Consider the following 21,040-nt stretch of genomic DNA (forward strand, 5'->3'; position numbering starts at 1 on the left):
ATACTCTGAAATATAGTGCAAGCTCTATATGTAGGGCAGGCCTAGACCAAATTTATTGTCATGTCTGACATTGTTGTAGATCTCTGTATCAACTATAGAGACCTAAATCGCTGTGTCAGTTCCTGGAACGCACTGCCATTAAAAGCCTTGGACGCTGTAAGTATTTAACCTGGTTGAATATTCAGAGAATTTGTTCCTAGGAGTGATTTGCACCAACCTTGCCTTTTATCTTAAGTGTTTTACTAAAGTTACCCAATTCTCTTTAATGTCTTTAGGCACTAGTCTCTCAGACCTTAAAAATTGTGTTCATTCCAAAATTAAATGAATCTTCTTTAATAAGGAATCTTCTTTAATATAATAAAATTTTAATTTTCCCTCTACCAATAAATTGATACATTTTGTCTACCTATAAGGCATTCCCCAAAACATAAAAGTATCTTTGCATTTTTGGGTTTTAAGTTGTAAAACTAGAGAAATAATGTTTTTTATGCTCCTTTTCTATCCATTTTGTCATAGTTTTTATTGCTGTAAGTTCAGTTTTCACCAAGCTAATGGAATTTGGCATTACTGTCTAAGAACATAAGCATTCAGTTCGGACAAAACTGGATTTGTAGTCTTAGACAAATCACCCATTTTTAATTTCTCTGAGCTCCTGATTTTTATTTTTATCTTTTAAACAAAAGTAGACTAAGTGTAATGCTCTGTATGAAAAGGATGTTTTTGTTTTTGGCAAAAACTCTTTCTTTTGAAACTGAATTTTAATGATTAGTAACGACCTGTGTGCCAAATGAAATAGCCTTTCTAAATTCATATTCACTTAGAGCTCTTTTTTGTTCAACATGGATCAGTAATTGCTTGTTGAAGTTCCATTCCTGCTTGGTTTCCATTGACATTGTATATCCATGGTTTTTCTTCTTCATGTCTACCTTTCTATTTTCTCTTCTATCTGACTCTCCTAATATGCTGCAAAACTTGTCATGGCCCCTTTGTCATGTCTTGTTCGTTTCCTGTACTTGGCTGTTGCTCTTGGTATTCTTATGACTGGAATCGCTTTTTGCACCCACTTAACTCCTATCTATCCTTCAAGAATGTATTTCCTTGAGGTTTGTCTCAGCCTCTTCAGTCCAATTAAGTCTTCTTTCTGATTGGTTATGAGATTAAATGAGAAAATGTATGTGCAGTTAATTTTTCAACAATAAAATATTACTTTTTAATATTTAATATCTTACATATCCAATCAGTATTTGATATGCAAAATATTATATTCAATCACCTTCATACATAACCCATATAAAGCTGCCTCACGTGGTGCTTATTTTTTAGAGATCTTTTTAAAAAGTTTTATTGGGGTTGACATAAATACAATAAACTGCACATGTTTAGATTATCTAATTTGATAAGGTTTGACTATGTATACCCATCAAATCATCTGCACAATCAAGATAATGCATTAATCCATCATCCTCAAAAGTTTCTTTGTGCCCCTTTGTAATCCTTCCTTTTACTCCTCCCCCAATCCCAGGCAATCACTGATACTGTCATTATTGATTAATTTTCATTTGCTAGTATTCTGTATAAATGGAATCATACAGTTTGCGTTCTCTCTCTCTCTCTCTCTCTCTCTCTCTCTCTTGCCTAGCTTCCTTGATTCAGCATAATAATTTTGGGGTTAATCCTTGGTTTTGCATGAATCTCTAATTTATTTTTATTGCTAAGTATTCTGTTGTATTGTTGGTTAACTTATTGGTTAACATTTGAGATTTTTTCCAGTTTTAGACTATTACAAATAAAACTTCTGTGAACATTTTTATATAGGTCTTTGTGTGGACATAGATTTTAATTCTTCTTGGGGAAACACTTAGGAAATGGCTCATTCACGTGGTAGGTATATGTTTTTTTCAGAAATGGCCAAACTGTATTCTAAATTTTGCATTCCATCAGAGTAAATGAGAGTTTTAGCTGCTCTGCATCTTTACTGATACTTGGTCTGGTTATGCTTTTTAATTTCAGACGTCTTAATAGGTGGGTAGTGGTAGCTCATTGTGGCTTTAGTTGGCATGGTTTTCAGTACAGCTTGAAGGATAAGAGTTGAACATTTATCTTCAGCATTTTTGCTCTATTTTTTAAAACCTCTGAATTTGTGAAGTCTGGATTCTGTGATAGCAACTTTCTTCTTTGAAAATAATAATACGTTTAAAGTTTATGTCAGTGTTTGCTTGGCATGCTGAATACACAGTGTACTTGGTGACATTCATATACAATTTTTTAATGGTAACAGTTAAAGGAAACCAGAAGTAGTGACAATAAAAGCGGCATCAATTCTCTTAGGTAAATAAACTTTATGCCTTTGAAAGTATTTAGAAACTGTTTATGCTTTCCTTATTTGTCAGTTCTAATTGTTTAAGAAAAAGTAAAATAATCTTTTTAAAAATTTGGTTTGGAACAAAATGGTTTCTTTTTAGAAAACACTCATGATTATGAAAGACAAAAGAATATGAACTAAAATTTTTCTAAGAGCTTTTTTGTAGGATCTCTAGCCATTAGATTTTTTTTTAAACAAAAAGAGCTATAACCTGAGATTTGAGACTTCATCACACAAAAAGCAGGAGAAAACTGTAACCCATATACTGTTTTATATCAAATAAGGATTGACAACACTGTTTTTAGGCATCTGTTCTGCCCACATAAGAAGCCAGCTTTATCATCTGGATGTGTCCTGAGGCTGAAACTTCTTATAAATATGAGAATTTCTTTCTTTCTTTTTTTTTTTTTTTAATGGCAAGCAGAATATGGTATCCAGCTGTGGATTTGCTTATACATTGTGTTTGCATTTTTCCCCCTAGGCTTGTTTTATACAGTATATGGCAATATGTTGTCATACAGATTCCATGATTAATGCTTATTTATGAAATCTTATGTAAATATCTTAGAACTTAGTCAAACAACGTGCAAGTTAAACAATTTTTTTTTCTGAATATTGGAATGACAAATCTGAGGGGAATAGTAGGTTGGATAGTTTATGTTCTTTATCTATAGAAAAGTCTCATATGTAACATTTTCCTTTTACTATTCTGTGTTATATCTTTCTTTTTTACTTTATTTTGCTGGGCAAGAAATCCAATTTCAGATTTATTCTTCAGAAAATAGAGAAAGTTTAAATGTGTAAATAATTTAGAAATAAGAATGGTAATTATTTCATGTATAACTAAATAATCATGTTTACTAGGATATATTTGACTTCTAATTTTGATCCTGACCTCTGTTTAAAAGGCATTTCTTTGTGATTGTTCTATTAGTCATATATTAAAAGAAATCTACTGTACCATAATAAGCTGTTTTATTAGCATTATTTTATTAGCATTATTTTCCCACAGAAATGCTAAATTGCTTATAAAATATCAAAATGTGACTATGTGGCAAATTAAAAGTATGAATAAATTAATTATATTTCTCAAATTCAATTCATGATAAAATGTTTAATATTGTATATTTTTATATGAATTATTTTTCTCTATATCTCATCAGAATTGTGGTATCATGACAAAATAGTCATCATATATATAATAATTACAGTATATATAATATATAATAATTATATATCACAGATTATAGGTTATGATATAATACCATGATCAGTGATACAATGATAGATTTTTGTTTCATATATTCTTATTTCCCTGGACTTGTTTTCATTTTCTCACATTTAATATTTTAGTCAGTTGTGACCAGAAGTTGAAAGATTTGTTTTTCCTTTTTATTTTTTCCCTTCTGCTTAGGTGCAGCTCTTATATGAGCTAACTGATATCATGAATGAAGTCTGGAATAAGATTCAGAAGAGAGGCAATCTCAGTTCTTTTTCAGCTTATCCGGAGTCCATAGTGGGGCCTGTCCCTAGTTCTCCAGTTAGAAGCAGTATAGGCACAGCTCCTCCAGATACCAGCACATGTAGCCCATCTGCTGACATTGGAACTACTACTGAGGTAAGTGTTTTTGAAAAATTCTGTTACTAAATGAAGGGTGGTATATATACCACAGAGTTCTGTATCAGGATTGAGAATGAAGATGACCATACCTCTCTGGAAGCTAGTGAGTTTAGAAGGTTCGTGAGGAGCTATGGTAGCAGTGGCTGTGTATTACTGTTTCTTTTAGGTCCAAGTATTTTAATCACTTTTAGTAGTTAGTGGGGTAGTTCAGGACAGTAGGGGTTCTGTGAAATGGCAAAAACTGAGACAGTAAATGTATGGTTCCTCAGAAGTATGGAAATGTAGAAGCTGATACAAAAGAGGCTCAGAACCAGAGTGCCTTTGTTATCTTTAGGTTAGTGATTTTTCAGTCTTGTCTGACCCAAAGTTCTCTCCTCTTCCTTCTGATCATAGAAGCCTTTCTTTTCATTTTTAACACCATAACTTCACCCAATGTGCCAGTGCCCCTTTTAATAACAAATGTTTTATAAAGCCCCCTTTACTATCCTGAAATGAAAATAAACATAATATGACCTACATATACATATAATTTCAAAAATATCTAGTATTTTGAATAAAATATAAAGGAGTAAAGGAAATTAATTTAAGGTATAGTAATTATTATTTTAATATATAAATGCTCAGGCATGGTTACATTAGAAGTTGTAATGAAGTAGCCAGGTACATAGAATTACTGTGAGTGTGTCTGCCGCATATAGAATTGTGCAGGTCTTTGTTAAATACCACAAGTTGGTACTGTTGTTGTTGCTGTGATTTCCTGAGGTAATGGCAAACTTGATAAAGTTTAAAACAAAAGTTTTTATTCTTTTCATTTCAGTAGTTGCATTTCTGGAACTCTTAATAAATAAAATCATGCATAAACGCAAAAATATTGTGTTTAGATTTAAAACAGAATTCAGTTTTACGCTCAAATGTTGACTTATAAACAGGATTTTTACCTACTTCATTGTCTGTAAGATAGTGTTCATTTTTCAGGACAGTCCTATATATCATAGGACCTCTTGATACCCTAACTGCTAACCCTTAAATTCCAGTAGTGACACCCAATCATTGAGTCAACCAAAAATACCCTAATACATTTCTGAAACACTCCATAGAGGCTTACCACTGAGAACTACTGTAATATAATAGAGGTAGAAGTTATGTTTTTGTTTTTGCATAAACACATGCTGGAATAGATCTATTTGACCCCTGCATAAATAATTTCTGTATCCCTGCTCATTCCAAATCTTAAGAAACACAATGACCTAAGTGATAGGATTACTTTTTTCCCCCCAAATGAAAATCTAGGAATGTGCCCTTATGGAGTCAATGGGACATATCCTTTTAGGGTAAAAACAGTGAATCCTTTCTTGGAGATTATTAATATCGTTAGAATACAAAAGCTCTTGCAGTAAAGAAAACTTTGACTTTCTTCAACGCAGTACTCTCCAAACTCATTTAACCAAAGACCCCTTTATCATAGCCTACATGTTAACATTGCACAAAATACACTTTGTGAAATACTTTGGTAGAGTAATCAAAGCTTGGGGTGATACATTGCTAGACAAAGCTAGTACAAGTGAAATTGATAAATGAAGTTAAATATTGTGGACATTTGGCAGAAAGGAGAGTGTTTCATTAAACAGTTGTTCACTAAGTACTGTATTCATTGGAACGTCAAGATGAAAATGAGTACCTATCTTGGGAGTAGTCTTTTAGAAAGAAATATTTAAGAAAACATTGCAAGCCCAGAAAAGACAGGGCTCATGTGGAATGGTCACACCTGTTTGTCATACATCTAGAGCCTGCCATTCACACAAGTACAGATTGAATGGTGCTTTCTAGAATTGTGTAGTGTCCAACCTATACAGAAGGACATGGTGACCCTGATTATAATATGTAATAGAGATGAGCATGCCCTGCAATTATAGAGAAATTATTAACAAATTCATTCTATGGGATCTGTAGGTATTTTACAAAGGCAGTAACATATGAGATGGATCTTCAAAAGTGAAAAAGGCATTAGTATCAATTTTGTTTTAGTAGGTATATAATAAATGTGATAGACTAGAAGAATGGTGAGGAAGTTAAGAAAGGGAGAGATTAACAAGGGAGACATTTTCTCAGTCACTTAAAAAAATTAATTCTGATTTCAAAAATAAGTTCCTTACATGACTGCAATTAATTTAAACTTAGAATGTTGAGGGTTTTTTTCTGATTGGGTTATAAAGATAAATAATGAAAATGCTTCTAGTGGATTTGTTAGTTTTGTATTAGGTATGGATTTAATCTGATCTGTGTGAAAAAGATCTGAAAGTGAAAGAATCTTAATGCAGAAGATTCACATTAATATTCCAGAAAGACCATATAAAGCAGCTTACATAAGGTAACAGAGTTATGGGGGAAAATGTGGTAAATATTTTCAAAATGTACCCTCTTTTGTTTATGTAGTGTGGTTAAGAAAAGAAAGAGGTGAGTGATTGCTAGCAGTCTGGTATGGATTTGAAACCTACAATCACTTGAGAAGCTTGTTCCCTGAGAAATATCTTAAAATAATTTAGGTTTGTTTTCCATAAAGGGCAGGAAGATTTTTGTGTAGACAATTTTGATATGGTGATCAATGTTAAGACTTTGATTTAACTTTACAAATTAGAAGGTGTTCGTGGATTGAACACTTCATGTTTAATTTCTCTTTTTGCTCTCAAGAAAATATTTATGTGGAGATCAAGATTAACTATGTTTGCATCTGAGTTTAAATTTACCTCTTTGAGAATTAGCCAGTAAATGATGACATCAGAAAATATAGTCATTGTTTTCTCCTTTTTGTATGAATGCTTCATCTATGATTAAATCTGTGGTCGTTTAATTCATCCAGAAGTCAGAATTTGTGCCCAGGCTTTCATTTCCCATTTCCTTTTGTTTATAGTGCTGGTAAAATTGTGTGTAATGACCTTTGTAATTTTTATTCCTTTTGTTTTGAGTTCCAACATGGTAGATATGTTACTGTGATCCTTTGAATTCCATTTAAAAAATGTTTTTCTAATTTTCATGAAGTTTCCTGTATATTTAAATGTGTTACGGACTGAATGGAGATAAAACCGTGTCCTCTTACTGGAGAAACTACTTAATGAATGGGGCTAGGGAGGACAGTGTGGAGAGGTTATGCATGTATTTTGTTATAATCCATAATAGGCCTTTATGCCTATTTGACTTGGCATTCCCAGGAAGCTCTAGCATCCCTTTGCTCTTGCTAATCATTGACTAATAATCTTCTGATTATAAGAAGACATTCTGTGGACAACACTATCATGTAAGCAACAGAACTGTCTGCATACAAATTTAAATATATGGTATATAATAATCTCTAGGTCCATCCATGTTGCTGCAAATGACATTATTTCATTTTTTATGGCTGAGTAATATTCCATTGTGTATATACTACATCTTCTTTATCTATTCATCTGTTGATTTAGGTTTCTTCCATGTCTTGGCTATTATAAATAATGCTGCTATGAACATTAGGATGCATGTATCTTTTCAAATTAGAGTTTTCTCCAGAGAAGTGCCCGGGAGTGGGATTGCAGTGAGACCTAGAGATTACCATATTAAGTGAAGTAAGTCAGACAGAGAAAGACAAATATCATATGACATCACTTACATGTGGAATCTAAAAAAAAATGATAGAAATGAACTTATTTACAAAACGGAAATAGACTCACAGAGATAGAAAGCAAACTTATGGTTACTAAAGGGGATAGGGGTGGGGGGGAGATAAATTAGGAGTTTGGGATTAACATCTACACACTACTGTATATAAAATAGTAAACAACAGGGACCTACTGTATAGCACAGGGAACTATACTCAATATCTTGTAATAATCTATAATGGAAAACTGAGTCTGTAATGACTCAGTTCCCAGTCGTTACCCTGACTTTGTGTTTCCTCTTCATTTCTGACATCTTGAGATTTCCCTTTATTTATTTCAAGTTTAACTGTTATATTAGTTAGAAAAAGATGACATTCTCATAAGGACAAAGGTGTTGACTGGGAAGGGAAACCACAGGAGATAGTACAGTACCTGGAGCTAGTAACGCTGGGATGTTTTTGCCATAAATAGGCTTACGGGCAGGGAGAACAGGGAATAATACTGACTTCATTCTCCTCCCTCCTTTCTATCTCCTGCCATGTTCCTCATTAGCTGAAAATGACCAGAAACCAGAGGACAAGAATATTTGTACATATTGTTCGCATAGATTAGCCTCCCAGGTAGAGAGGGTATTAATGATTGAAGAGTAGGTCTACAAGACCAAAGAAAAGATATACAGCACTTTAATGTATTAAAACAAATTCTTGTGTTTTATCTAGAATTTCCGTGCTTTTGTAGTAGAAAAGGAAAACATTCATTTCAACTTAGTGTGCCATGTTACTTGAATTTAAATTTCTTTAACATCATTGAGTACTAAGAACTGGTCTTTGGAATCTTTGTTTTTCTCATTCTGCCTTGTACATATTATATTAGATTCTCAATATCATTGGTAACTCTTTTTGCTAAATTTTTTTTATTGTGGTAAAATATAAGTTACATAAAATTTATCATTTTAACCATTTTTATGTGTACAATTTCGTGGCATTAAATGAATAATCTCAGTGTTGCACAGCCATAACAACTATCCATTTCCAAAACTATTTCATCATTTCAAACAAAAACTCTTTTCCCATGAAACAGTGACTCCCCATCCTCCCAACCCCATCCCTGGTAACCTCTACTGTACTTTCTGTCTCTGTGAATTTGCCTATTCTGGGTGTCTTACATAAGAGGAATCATAAGTATTCGTTTAGCTTATTTCATTTAGTATAATGTTTTAGAGATTCATCCAGGTAGTAAGAAGAATGTTTTATACATCATCCATGTATAAGAATTTCAATGCCTTCTATGGCTGAGTGTTACTTCATTTGTGTATATAGCATACTTTTTTTATCCATTGATCTGTTGATGGACGTCTGGGTTATTTGCTCCTTTTGGCTATTACGAATAACGCTACTATGAACATTGGTGAATAAAGGTTGATTAACTCTTAATGAAGTAATTTTTCCCTGAAGATATTATATGCATTTTATATGACCTGTGCCTGACAAACCATTTCAAAACTAATACCAGAAATGCTATTTTAATTTTTCTTTACCTGTTGAAATATTGGGTTGGCCAAAAAGTTTGTTTGGGTTTTTCCATAAGATATTATAAAAAACCCGAAAAAACTTTTTGGCCAGCTCTATATGTTGATAACTGAGTTATTTGGTATAGAAATTAGGGGGTAGAGGAAAGTGAATGCAGAATCATTAAATATACTTTATTTAGTACTGATTTTCTTACTCAGAAGAGCACATTTCTGTCATTTTAATGAGATTTGCTTAGTACCAGCATGAATGGTATAGAATTAAAATGGCATTTAATATTATCCCTAACTGTATTCAAGCGTATTTCAAAGTTTTGCCAAAAAATGTGGTACTAAAGGGAAAAAAGTGAAAATTAGAAGTCATTTATTTAGTTTCCCTAGTAACCTTGCAAACAGAAAAATAGAATGCTAGTAATTTATTTTCTCTAAGGTGTATTTTTTTTTTTCTCCTGGGGAAAACTAGCTAAATTCTGTGTGCTGCTTCCCACTTTTTGTCATAGACTCTCTACTTTGTCAGCTTTAAGAATTGCCTTCCTCTGACTTTGGTATAATAATTTTGCAGAGCTTGACAAGTGAGAAGGATGTTTCTCTTAATTCCATCAATTTACAGCTATACTATTGAAAGGGATTGTTGGAAGATCATTTACTAGAAAATTGAGATGCAGTGAATTGAAGTTAGTGTCACACAAAGTAGGGACGGTCCAGCTCATCTGAGTGTGATTCTAAGTTAATGTAATCTATAGAAGTCACTTTGGAATCAGACAACTTGAGTTTTTAATCTCTGCAGTTTATGATCACATTATTTAACCTCTGTGATTTAGTTTCATTATCTCTAAAAGTGGGGATAATGTTAATATTCATCTCAATATGTTAGTACAAATATTAACTGAGTATGTATAGTTTGTCCATATACTCTATGAATGTGGCTCATTCCTCTATTTGTATTTTCTTTAATTTCAATAAGATTTTAGTTTTCTTTTTAGAAATCTTGACCATTTTGTTATAGGAGTACACTTATTTGGCACTTTTATTTAGCACTTTTATTCAGTTGATACGATTATATATTCAGTACTTGTTTCTTCTTTATTCCTTTAAGGTGACTAGTAACTTTGGTTGATTTTCAAATATTAAGCTGATCTTGTGTTTCTGGAACAAACCCAGCTTAGATGTAATATATTTTCCTTTTCATATCTTGCTGGATTGTGTTTGCTAATATTTTATTTAGGGTTTTGGTATCATAGTCATGAGTGATACTGGCCTTTTACATTTCTTTTACATAATATCTTTGTTGTATTTTGGTATCATGATCACACTGTCTTCACAAAATGATATGGGAAGTGTTCCCCCTTGTTTTATTATCTAGAAAAATATGTTTTGTGCAGAAATTCTCACAGTCACTGTATATTCCCATGATAATCAACAAGGTAATCCTAATTGAAAAGGCACTTGTGTGTAACACATACCTCATTCCAAACTGGGTCTTAGTTTAGGCATTCTTTGCATATAGAAGAAGTTTTAACTTAGAAGATTGTTAGAAAAGAGGTAAGGACTGGATAGACAAAATACACTAATGTCATCATAATAAAGGGAATATAGGCAAGCATCTTGTTCCAGGTTCCCAACTCCAACAATGGTATTGCTGTATTCCTAGAAAATGAATTTTATACTACTCATTATTGATAAAGTAATACTTAATGGTAAAATAAAGATGTTTTATGGCATTCTGGTAGCCCAGGCTGTATAAAATGAAACTAATAAACATAGTTTTTATAGATGCTAAACAAATACACTGTCTTTTGATACTGTGCAATTATGACTTTATGTCCCAGTTAATGTTTTTATGTCAAATGTTTTATTCTGGTAAAATATACACAACATAAAATTACCTTTTTAAACCATTTTTAAGAGTACCCTTCTGTGACATTAAGTACATTCACATTGTTGTGCAACCATCACCGTCAACCATCTCCAAAACTTTTAAAATTTTTCCCAGCTGAAATGTGGTACCTGTTAAACAATAACTTCCCATTTTAACATTAAGTCTTCCGATCCATGGACATGGGACATTTCTCCATTTGTTTGTGTCTTCTTTTATTTCTATTAGCAATATTTTATAGTCTTTCACTTCCTTGGTTAAGTTTATTCCTAAGTATTCTATTCTTTTTGATGCTATTATAAACAGAATTGTTTTATTAATTTCCTTTTCTGATTGTTCACTGTTATTGTGCAAAAACACAGATGTGGGTTTGTATCTTGCTGAATTCATTTATTAGTTCTAAAATTTTTTGTTGTTGAATCTTTAGCATTTTCTACATATAAGGTCATGCTGTCTGCAAACAGAGATCATTTTGCTTTTTTCCCTTTCCAATTTTGTTGCTTTTAACTTCTTTTTCTTGCCTAATTGCTGTGGCTAAGACTTCCAGTAATATGTTGAATAAATATTTCACTTAACTTTTTAAATATTAGGCAATATTTTCAAGTTGAACATAATTTTCTTTTTTGATAATAATTTTCTGTTAAGGAAACCTTCTAGCATGTTTCAGCACTAACAGATTTTGTTCAAATAGCAAAAGACGTATTGAAAATTTGACACTGTTACTTTTTCTGTTCCCACGTTAGTTGTACTTTTATACTATTCTTTTCATCTGAAATAAGTGATAAGTCAAACATTATGGGTTGGACGTAAAATGATTTACACTGAGAGGTTTATATTGGTTCAGAAGTAACAGTGTTAAATAATGATTATACTGTTTCAGTGCCATACTGGATGTGAACTATAAATTTTCTATTATCACCCGTCACCTATTATCTTTATCATCATAGGATAACCCTAATTTGAGCAACCAGTACCTACTCTGTACCAAGCAATAGTGCTTGGTACAGAGTAGGTTTTAAACACATTGTTCTTTAATATATGGATGTTAAACAATTTGGGAAGTCAACTCATTTTGACGAAATTAAATCTGATTTATTATAGTACGGGGCATAGAGATGTATATATTCATTGTCACTACAAATATATTTTCATATGAATTCATAAAAGCATATATTGAGTTTATTTTTTCTGTTTGTTTTTATGTCTTTTGTTGTTTTAAACATAATTCTTTTATATTATTTATCAGATCTGTTATCTGAACTTCTTGAGAGTCTAATCCTACTGTTGTATTCTTAACCCTTGCTCTTAGTAGACTGTTTCTTTATGTGTTATGTGCTCTTCTATTGGGAGTTCTTCACTAGTGCGACTTTATGAGACTCTTGCATAGTGTATGAGGGCCTGTTCCCCAATAGGGATTTTCTGTGTTTCCTTCTCTGAGGGACTCCAAGGGCCATCACTAGCCTGGGACCCCTTTACTGTTAATTTCGTAGCTAGATGTTTCTTGAAACATTTCGGTAGTATGAAATCAAGCCCTCAAACCTACATGTAACCCAGAGATGTGTTTAAAAAGTCTCAAGGGTAATGTTTTTCCACTACTTAGGCTAAGATAGATATTTTTTCTTGGGTTTATTCTGTTGTTTTTCTAATTTCTTAAATTGGATACGTAGCTTAATAATATTCAGCTTTTAAAAGAAATTAAGCATTTTAGTCCTTTATCTTTAGCAGAATTTATAATATTTAACTTCGGGGATGGATATGTGTATACACCTAATATATAGGTACACTGGGAAATTTAGCCCATCACTGCATTGCTGCTTCCCAGAGAAAATTCTGTATTACGTAGAAGGGTGAGCAAAAATTTTGGTATAAAACAAGATGTCTCTGGCACGCTAATTCTTACCATGGACCCAAAGTAAGGCTTAACCTGTACACTTGTAGAACATATTTCACTGTATTTCAGCTAGTTAAGGTTGTCAAAAATTTGTGTTCAGGGAGATGTTCAGGAAAGTGAAACACTATATAATCATGTTCATTGAAATATTTATGCCATTTTGCTTACAAGATAGCCCAACAATAAAAACTGCCTTTGAAAGTGCTAACATTTTGATGATTTGTTTTAATAACAAGTAAACAAAGCAAATAGATACACAATACACAAATACATACACATTCACATATTTCCCTTATAAGGTTAAGTACATAAACTGTTAAATCTTTTTTTTTTTTTTTTTTTTTGCGGTACGCGGGCCTCTCACTGTTGTGGCCTCTCCCACTGCGGAGCACAGGCTCCGGAAAAACAGGCTCAGCGGCCATGGCTCACGGGCCCAGCCGCTCCGCGGCATGTGGGATCCTACCGGACCGGGTCACGAACCCGTGTCCCCTGCGTCGGCAGGTGGACTCTCAACCACTGCGCCACCAGGGAAGCCCTGTTAAGTCTTTTGGAAGCTGTTCTAATTATATAAAATGTTATTTTGAACTTCTGGATTTTCAGTACTTTCCATAAAGGTGATGTAGGAAGGACAATTATTACGGATAGCTATATTGTGTTGATGAAATTAAATCCCTCCAATTAAGTTGTGATTTTAGGCAAACCATTAAGCATTTTTTCATTTTAACTTCTTGTATATATGTATAATGTCTTTGATAATGTCATCCTTATTCACAGCATTTTAAAGAAATAATTTTAAAGCTTTAGAAAAATCTAAAATGATGAATGAATGCTAGATTTATAACTCAACCTAAGGTAAAAATTGACAGATTAACCAACAATGTTGGGAGGTTAGAGGGTCATGGCAAAACTCGAATTGCATATTTTATTGATTCTGGAATTAAAATTACTTCAGCAGCCTAGTTCTCAAAAAAATCCAGTATGAGCTGTCTTGTATAGCATGGAATATTGCCAGTATTTTATAATAACTTTAAATGCAGTGTAATCTATAAAATATTGAATCACTCTATTGTACACCTGAAATTAATATAGTATTGTAAATCAACTATACTTCAATTATAAATATATATATTTCCAGAAAACAATCCAGCATGAAGTGGTTCATTTCTTAGTCCCCAGTAATTATTTAAAATGCATTTATTTTCAGTTAAATCCAAAGTGAAAATTTGGGGGGAAAAATGAATGAAGGCGGTCAAAAGGTACAAATTTCCAGTTATAAAATAAATAAGCCCTAGTGTTGTATGCCATGGTGACTGAAGTTAATAATACTGTATTGTGTATTTGAAAGTTGCTAAGAGAGTAGTAGATCTTAAAATTTCTCATCACAAGAAAAAACAATTTATGACTGTGTGACAATGGATGTTAACTAGACTTACTATGATCATTTCACAATATATATAAATACCGAATCATTATGTTTTATACCTGAAACTATTATAATATTATATGTCAGTTGTATCTCAAAAAAATAAGTGAAGTTGTTTGGCATCAACTGCTATAGCAAAACTATTGTCAGTTTTTCAGGGATTTAAGTGCAGTTAACCTAAGCAGCAATCTACCTCAAATTATTATTCTAGACAACCTTTTAGAAAGTAAGTTTAGTTTGAACTTTTTTACTCAGTTGATATTTTAAGGATGTCTCATAATAGTTTTAAATCTCTTCCTCAAAATAGACTTATTTCATTAAATATTTATCTTTAAATGATTTTATCTTCAACATTTAGGGAGAAACTTTTATTCAAAATGTAGAAATCTTAGCATTTAGATTATCATCTAATTAATTGAGTAGCTGTTGAAAGAACATACATATATAATACATATATCAAAGCAGGTTATTGTTTAGCCTTCACATATGAATCAACACAATATTTTGTTGTCATGCTTTTCTTATTTCAAAATAATCATGCTGGAAAATGTCTCTAATTTCTCAATTATTGGCTTATTTTTTTATGCAAATAGTTTTATTACATAAATATAACCTATTTATCTGAGGTCACCTTACATTTGTTGTGCTTATTTATATTATGTATCTGTATGTTTAAATTTCTAATTAATATTTGCATTCCAAAAGTCCATAAAATTTAAAAACACTATTTAAGGTATTTGTTGCTGAGTTGGGTAAGAACTATTATTTTTAAATTATTTCGACAATAAAGAATTCACTATAAATGAATCTAGTTTAAAAAAGTATGCTCTTAACAGTTGCTTGTGTTAAGTAGAAGAGAAGTATTTGCTTATATGATCCTTGGATGACTTATACTTTAAACTACGAGTAATTCTTTTTATGTTGACATGTTGATAAGGAGCAGTATACTTTTCAGTGGATATAGCTCTAGCTTCCTGAATATCGATCTCAGTGGTGGTAGAAGGGGAAATATGAGTGGCAGGCTTAAGTAGTGAGCTTAAAAACAGTTATTCGTTTTTCCCACCCTTCACATTGAAATGGTGAGAGCAAAGGTAGTGGAAACCACAGCAGTCCACTTGTTATCGTTGACTTAAGTACAAACAGCAGTGGAAGTGTTTAGACCTTTGGGAAGTTTTGTGATTGAAAAAGAATGCTGGAGTTATTTTGATAAGGGAGAGTAGCAGTGTGGCCAAAAGTATGATCATCCCTGAGCTCTGAAGCAGGCCAAGGATGAAGGGCTGAAGTGTTTGCTCTTCCAGATGAACAAAGATAAATTCAGCTAGCATAATAAACTCAGTATTTTGGTCAATTTGCGACAAAATGGTGAAAGAATTGAACTGTATATTTTAGACCTTGGCTAAAGAGGTGTGGGAAAATAGTTCAGCGTCTCCAATTCTGGCTCAATTTTTGCTATAGATTTAGAAATAGAGCAGAAAATTAATGCACAAACATATTTAACAATACCGCACCAAGTGTTGTAAATCCAAAATGAAAATTGAAACTGCATGAAGAAGGAGAGTAAAACTTTTTCTCAGGAGTGCTTGCTTATTAAATTTGAAGCCACAGTTTTCTTAGCATTCCTACTAAGTATACTTAATAGTGTTAAAAATCAAGGTTTCATTGATTTGAGATGGTCTTTTCCCTACAATTTCCATTCTTGGGATTATAATGTTCTTCTGAGTGTTGGAGGGAGAATTTAATTTATGAATTCTTCTGCTCTAAGACCCAATCCATAGAGAAAGGCATACTGACTACATTATGCTGTCTTTTATTGAATTTGACTTTCTAAAATGTATCTTTTTCTGGGATTAGTTTGTGCTTTTCATTAGATGTGTTACTTTAGACAGCTAACCAGAAACCTGAATTTTTATATAGCTTCTCAAATTCTAGGAATTTCAATTTTAGCAGATTTAGGGCCACTTAGTTTTGGAAAAGCATTTAGATGAAAACATCACGAGCAGTGAGCTTTCTGCTTTGCTTGGTGTAATTGGAACAAAGAATGGCTATACTGTCTTCAATGCATCATGCTGCCTATCAAACTAAGCTTAAGTACATATAACTAATATTTAAATATATATACATCTTTTTTTTTAAACATCTTTATTGAGGTATAATTGCTTTACAATGGTGTGTTAGTTTCTGCTTTATAACAAAGTGAATCAGTTATACATATGTTCCCATATCTCTTCCCTCTTGCGTCTCCCTCCCTCCCACACTCCCTATCCCACCCCTCCAGGTGGTCACAAAGCACCGAGCTGATCTCCCTGTGCTATGCAGCTGCTTCCCACTAGCTATCTATTTTACATTTGGTAGTGTATATATGTCCATGCCTCTCTCTCACTTTGTCACAGCTTACCCTTCCCCCTCCCCGTATCCTCAAGTCCATTCTCCAGTGGGTCTGTGTCTTTATTCCTGTCTTACCCCTAGGTTCTTCATGACGTTTTTTTTTTCTTAAATTCCATATATATATGTGTTAGCATACAGTATTTGTCTTTCTTTTTCTGACTTACTTCACTCTGTATGACAGACTCGAGGTCTATCCACCTCATTACAAATAGCTCAATTTCATTTCTTTTTATGGCTGAGTAATATTCCATTGTATATATGTGCCACATCTTCTTTATCCATTCATCCGATGATGGGCACTTAGGTTGTTTCCATCTCCTGGCTATTGTAAATAGAGCTGCAATGAACATTTTGGTACGTGAATATATATATACATCTTTTAAAAAAGTAAGCATGCTCTGGTGTATTTGATCAGTTCACAGAGAATGAGTTTAGGTTCTGGAGTTTTTTTGAAGGTTTTAGATGGACAGCAAAGTTGGGATTTAAAAAACCCAAATACTTGGTAGCTAATCCTAAAAGAACAGAATACATGAGTGAGTGATCACTATCTCTGGCACCATCTCTTCCTGCCTTTGAGACTGAAGCTGTTCATCTTCAAACCAGGATTTATTTTCACCTGCTGAAAAGATTAAAAAACAACCCAACAGACCTTTTACAGAAAGTTTATTAGTACCAAATTTAGGACCTTATACATATCCAGAATTCAGTATGTATTTGTTGAACTGAATAAGCTTATGCTCTGATGAAGGTTTGGGGCCAGCATGTATGGCAGGTTCTCTGAAGCTGCAAGATTCCCTTCTTCTGGGCTGAGGTCTGTAATCCAAGGGTTATATTCTTGGGCTTCAGCTGCCTCTTATTGGGCTGGAGATACACTCTGAAGTACATCAAATTACAAAATAATACCATCTCAAATGTGCAAAACATTGAATATTAACCTGGGAAAATTTCTTGAGCTAAGAGGTATTTATCAAAAACCTGCTCATTTTACTTACATTTTGTTTCATTGTTATCATTTTTATTGTACCTTTCTGTAGGATATGTATAAATTGCCGAATATATTTCTGTAAAGATAACCATAACACACACACACACACACACACACACACACACACACACACACACACACACACACACACACACATGCTCTGTACCTCTAATTAAGAGACTTTTAACCATATAAATCATTTAAAAAACCTGTTGTCGAATCTGCTTTTAAATGTCTCCTTAATATTAAAATATGTGAGGCATGATGAATGTTTTGCTGTTTCTTAAATTATGGTGATTATGCTGTGTTTTACTATGGTTATTATATATTCATACATAAATACACCATAGCAGGGATAGACAAACTTTTTCCATAAATGACAAGATAGTAAATATTGTAGGCTTTGTGGATCATAGCAGCTCTAAAGCATCTACTTAACTCTGCTAATCAGTAGTCATAGGCAATAGATAAATGAGTGGATGTGGCTGTGAGGTAGTAAGACTTTATTTCCAAAAATAGAGCCCAGTTTGACCCTTGGCTATAGCTACTCTATAAGGAAATACTCATTGGTATGATCCTAACTCATTTAGAGGAACTGGAATGGCATGCATGTACACTGTAACTATGAAAACCGTATGATTAGTGTATGCTTATATTACTGGCATTATATATAAACATTTATATGATTTGCATTATCATATATGATAAGTTATAAGCAGTAATTGCAGATTTTAAATTATATATTTTTAGTTATTTTTATTTATGTTACAAAGTATTGTTGTTATTCCTCATCCCAGGGAGATTCTGTACAAGCAGTTGATGATTCACCATTCTCCGATTCTGTTACCTTGGAACAAACTACAAGTAATATTGGTGGATCCAGTGGTCGTGTTAGTCTGTGGATGCAGTGGGTGCTCCCCAAAATTACTATAAAGCTCTTTGCTCCAGATCCTGAAAATAAAGGCACAGGTACAGGATTACTTTTCTACTGAAAAGATAAAATATTAAACACTATTTTTAGAAGAAATTGGAGACTTAGTTTTATTTATCATTGGCATTTAAATCAATCATTAAGTCTAACTCAAGTGATTTCTATTAGTAATACTAACATGTTGCCTATAATACCTAAATTTTGTCTTATTTGTATTAAAATTCACTTCAAAAGCCATGAGGTAATTTCTTCATTGGTGATATCACTAAATGTATTGCAAAGACTGTTGACTGATATTAGATGTAGCACTTCATACATTAACTGGGATTTCCCCTGTTTTGAAATAAGCATCGTATCTTAATTTTGAGGCCTATACTGATATTAATTTTCCTTATTATTTTAGAATCTTATGTGGTTAATGAACAGAAAGTCTTAGTCCCTCTGTAGATGTCAAGGATATACATGCTAACATTAAATGTAAATAGAAAGTTTTAATATTGATTGTGAACCCTATACTGATATTAATATTTGCTTCTTATTGCAGAACTTTGTATGGTCAGTGAACTAGAAGATCTCAGTGCTTCCATAGATGTCCAGGATGTGTACACCAAAGTGAAATGTAAAATAGAAAGTTTCAATATTGATCACTATAGAAGCAGGTAATTAATGAATAATGAATATGGGAAAAGCTATATTTTCCTTGAACAAAGTCTATAAAAGAATTTTTATATTTTAATTTGATTCCTTAATTTTTAAAAAAATACTGTACATATTCCCAAAGATGGTTCTTAAAAGATATATTGGTTAATTTTACTTGGTATTCATTCATATATGGAATATAATAAAGTTTTGCTTTCTAAGAAGGCAAATCTGTTCATAAATATCCACACTGCCATATTAAATGAAATAAGCTGCTTTTACTAATCACCTCACAATTTGTTATGCATGTTGTATATTTGCCAAGATGTCTGGGACACAGTTAATGGCTCTGGTTTTTGATGAATACTCCTCATCCATTCCCTATACCATAGATTGAAATGGAGCAGCATCTCATGTTCCTTACAACTTTGAGTACTTTTCTTATCTCACAGATGATTAATGAACATGTGGTGGATGTTCCTAGAATCACATTTTTCCTTCCTAATAAATTTCTACCAAAAGTAGATTATAAGTAAATATGATTTGTTTATAATAATAAGTAATGGTAGTAAAAAAGTAATGTTTTAGATATTTTCATAAAGATATATAGCAATTTTATTATTAATTTTTCCAAAATAAAAATACGAATGCTTTTAGGAGGTTTTTTTTGTTTTATAACACTACCCTGGAATTGAGTTTTTTTTAACTGAAATGTAATTCACATACCATAAAACTCACACATGCTTTTGTAAAATTATTTTTTAAACAGCATCGTATTTTCTACTTCATAGTATTTTGGCAAAGAAACAGCCTTACAGTCCTTTTTTTCCTGGATTCATAATATTTATTCATTCAGCAATTAAGTGTCTGCAGAAGTACACATGTTTCTGTACCTTTATTGATGCATTATATACTCTAAAAGCCGAAGTGTTTTTTGTTGTTGTTGCGGTACGCGGGCCTCTCACTGTTGTGGCCTCTCCCGTTGCGGAGCACAGGCTCCGACGCGCAGGCTCAGCGGCCATGGCTCACGGGCCCAGCCGCTCCGCGGCATGTGGGATCTTCCCGGACTGGGGCACGAACCCGTGTCCCCTGCATCAGCAGGCAGACTCTCAACCACTGTGCCACCAGGGAAGCCCCGAAGTCTTTTTTATTTAACGGGTTTCTAATTATGCATTAAAAACATTCGACCTTTCATTCTTTATTATACATATCATATTGTTCATGTAAACAGCTCTCAACTCTGTCACAGCCAAAAAATTGTGTCATAACTGTGATGGTCAAAATATTTTGTTGGGTTTATATTAAGACCTGTTATAATAGTATTATTTTACCAAGTGTATGATAATTGTTTTTGTTGTAGTAACAGTGAATCATTAATTGATTTTTGATAATGGAATGGTTAGCTCTTCAGTTTCTTCTGAATGGTATATCTCTATATCAAAATGATCCTAGCAAGTGATACATGAATTTTATTTTATTGCTGAAATCATTTCTTGATTATGTGAATATTACAATTTATGTTCTAGATTATCAATGATTTTACTGTTAAATTTATGTAAGTTTTAAATATTTAGATAATTTATTCATTCATTTAATCAAAATATTTACTGAATGTATATTATGTCCCAAGCACTATGCTAAGCACTAGGAATATAGTGTTTAACAAAAATAGACATAAACCATGTCCTTATGGACCTTAGAGTCTCATGGGTGAGAAAGAAAAATAACCTTCGTAAATATAGAATTTATCATTAAGACAAATGCTTCTCT

At 32.6% G+C, this 21,040-nt stretch overlaps 1 protein-coding gene across 12 annotated transcripts in view; it reads left to right on the forward strand.

The window, feature by feature from the left end:
* VPS13B (vacuolar protein sorting 13 homolog B) overlaps positions 1-21,040 on the forward strand; it is an 802,268-nt gene that overhangs the window by 402,398 nt on the left and 378,830 nt on the right. For all 12 annotated transcript variants that reach the window (XM_049700204.1, XM_033438214.2, XM_049700207.1 and 9 more), the window contains exons 25-27: positions 3,777-3,980; positions 18,498-18,669; positions 19,176-19,290. In XM_049700204.1, coding sequence (XP_049556161.1) covers positions 3,777-3,980; positions 18,498-18,669; positions 19,176-19,290 — 491 coding nt within the window. The remainder of the gene's footprint in view (positions 1-3,776; positions 3,981-18,497; positions 18,670-19,175; positions 19,291-21,040) is intronic.

The sequence above is a fragment of the Orcinus orca genome, chromosome 17 (assembly GCF_937001465.1).
Source record: "Orcinus orca chromosome 17, mOrcOrc1.1, whole genome shotgun sequence".
Lineage (NCBI taxonomy): Eukaryota > Metazoa > Chordata > Mammalia > Artiodactyla > Delphinidae > Orcinus > Orcinus orca.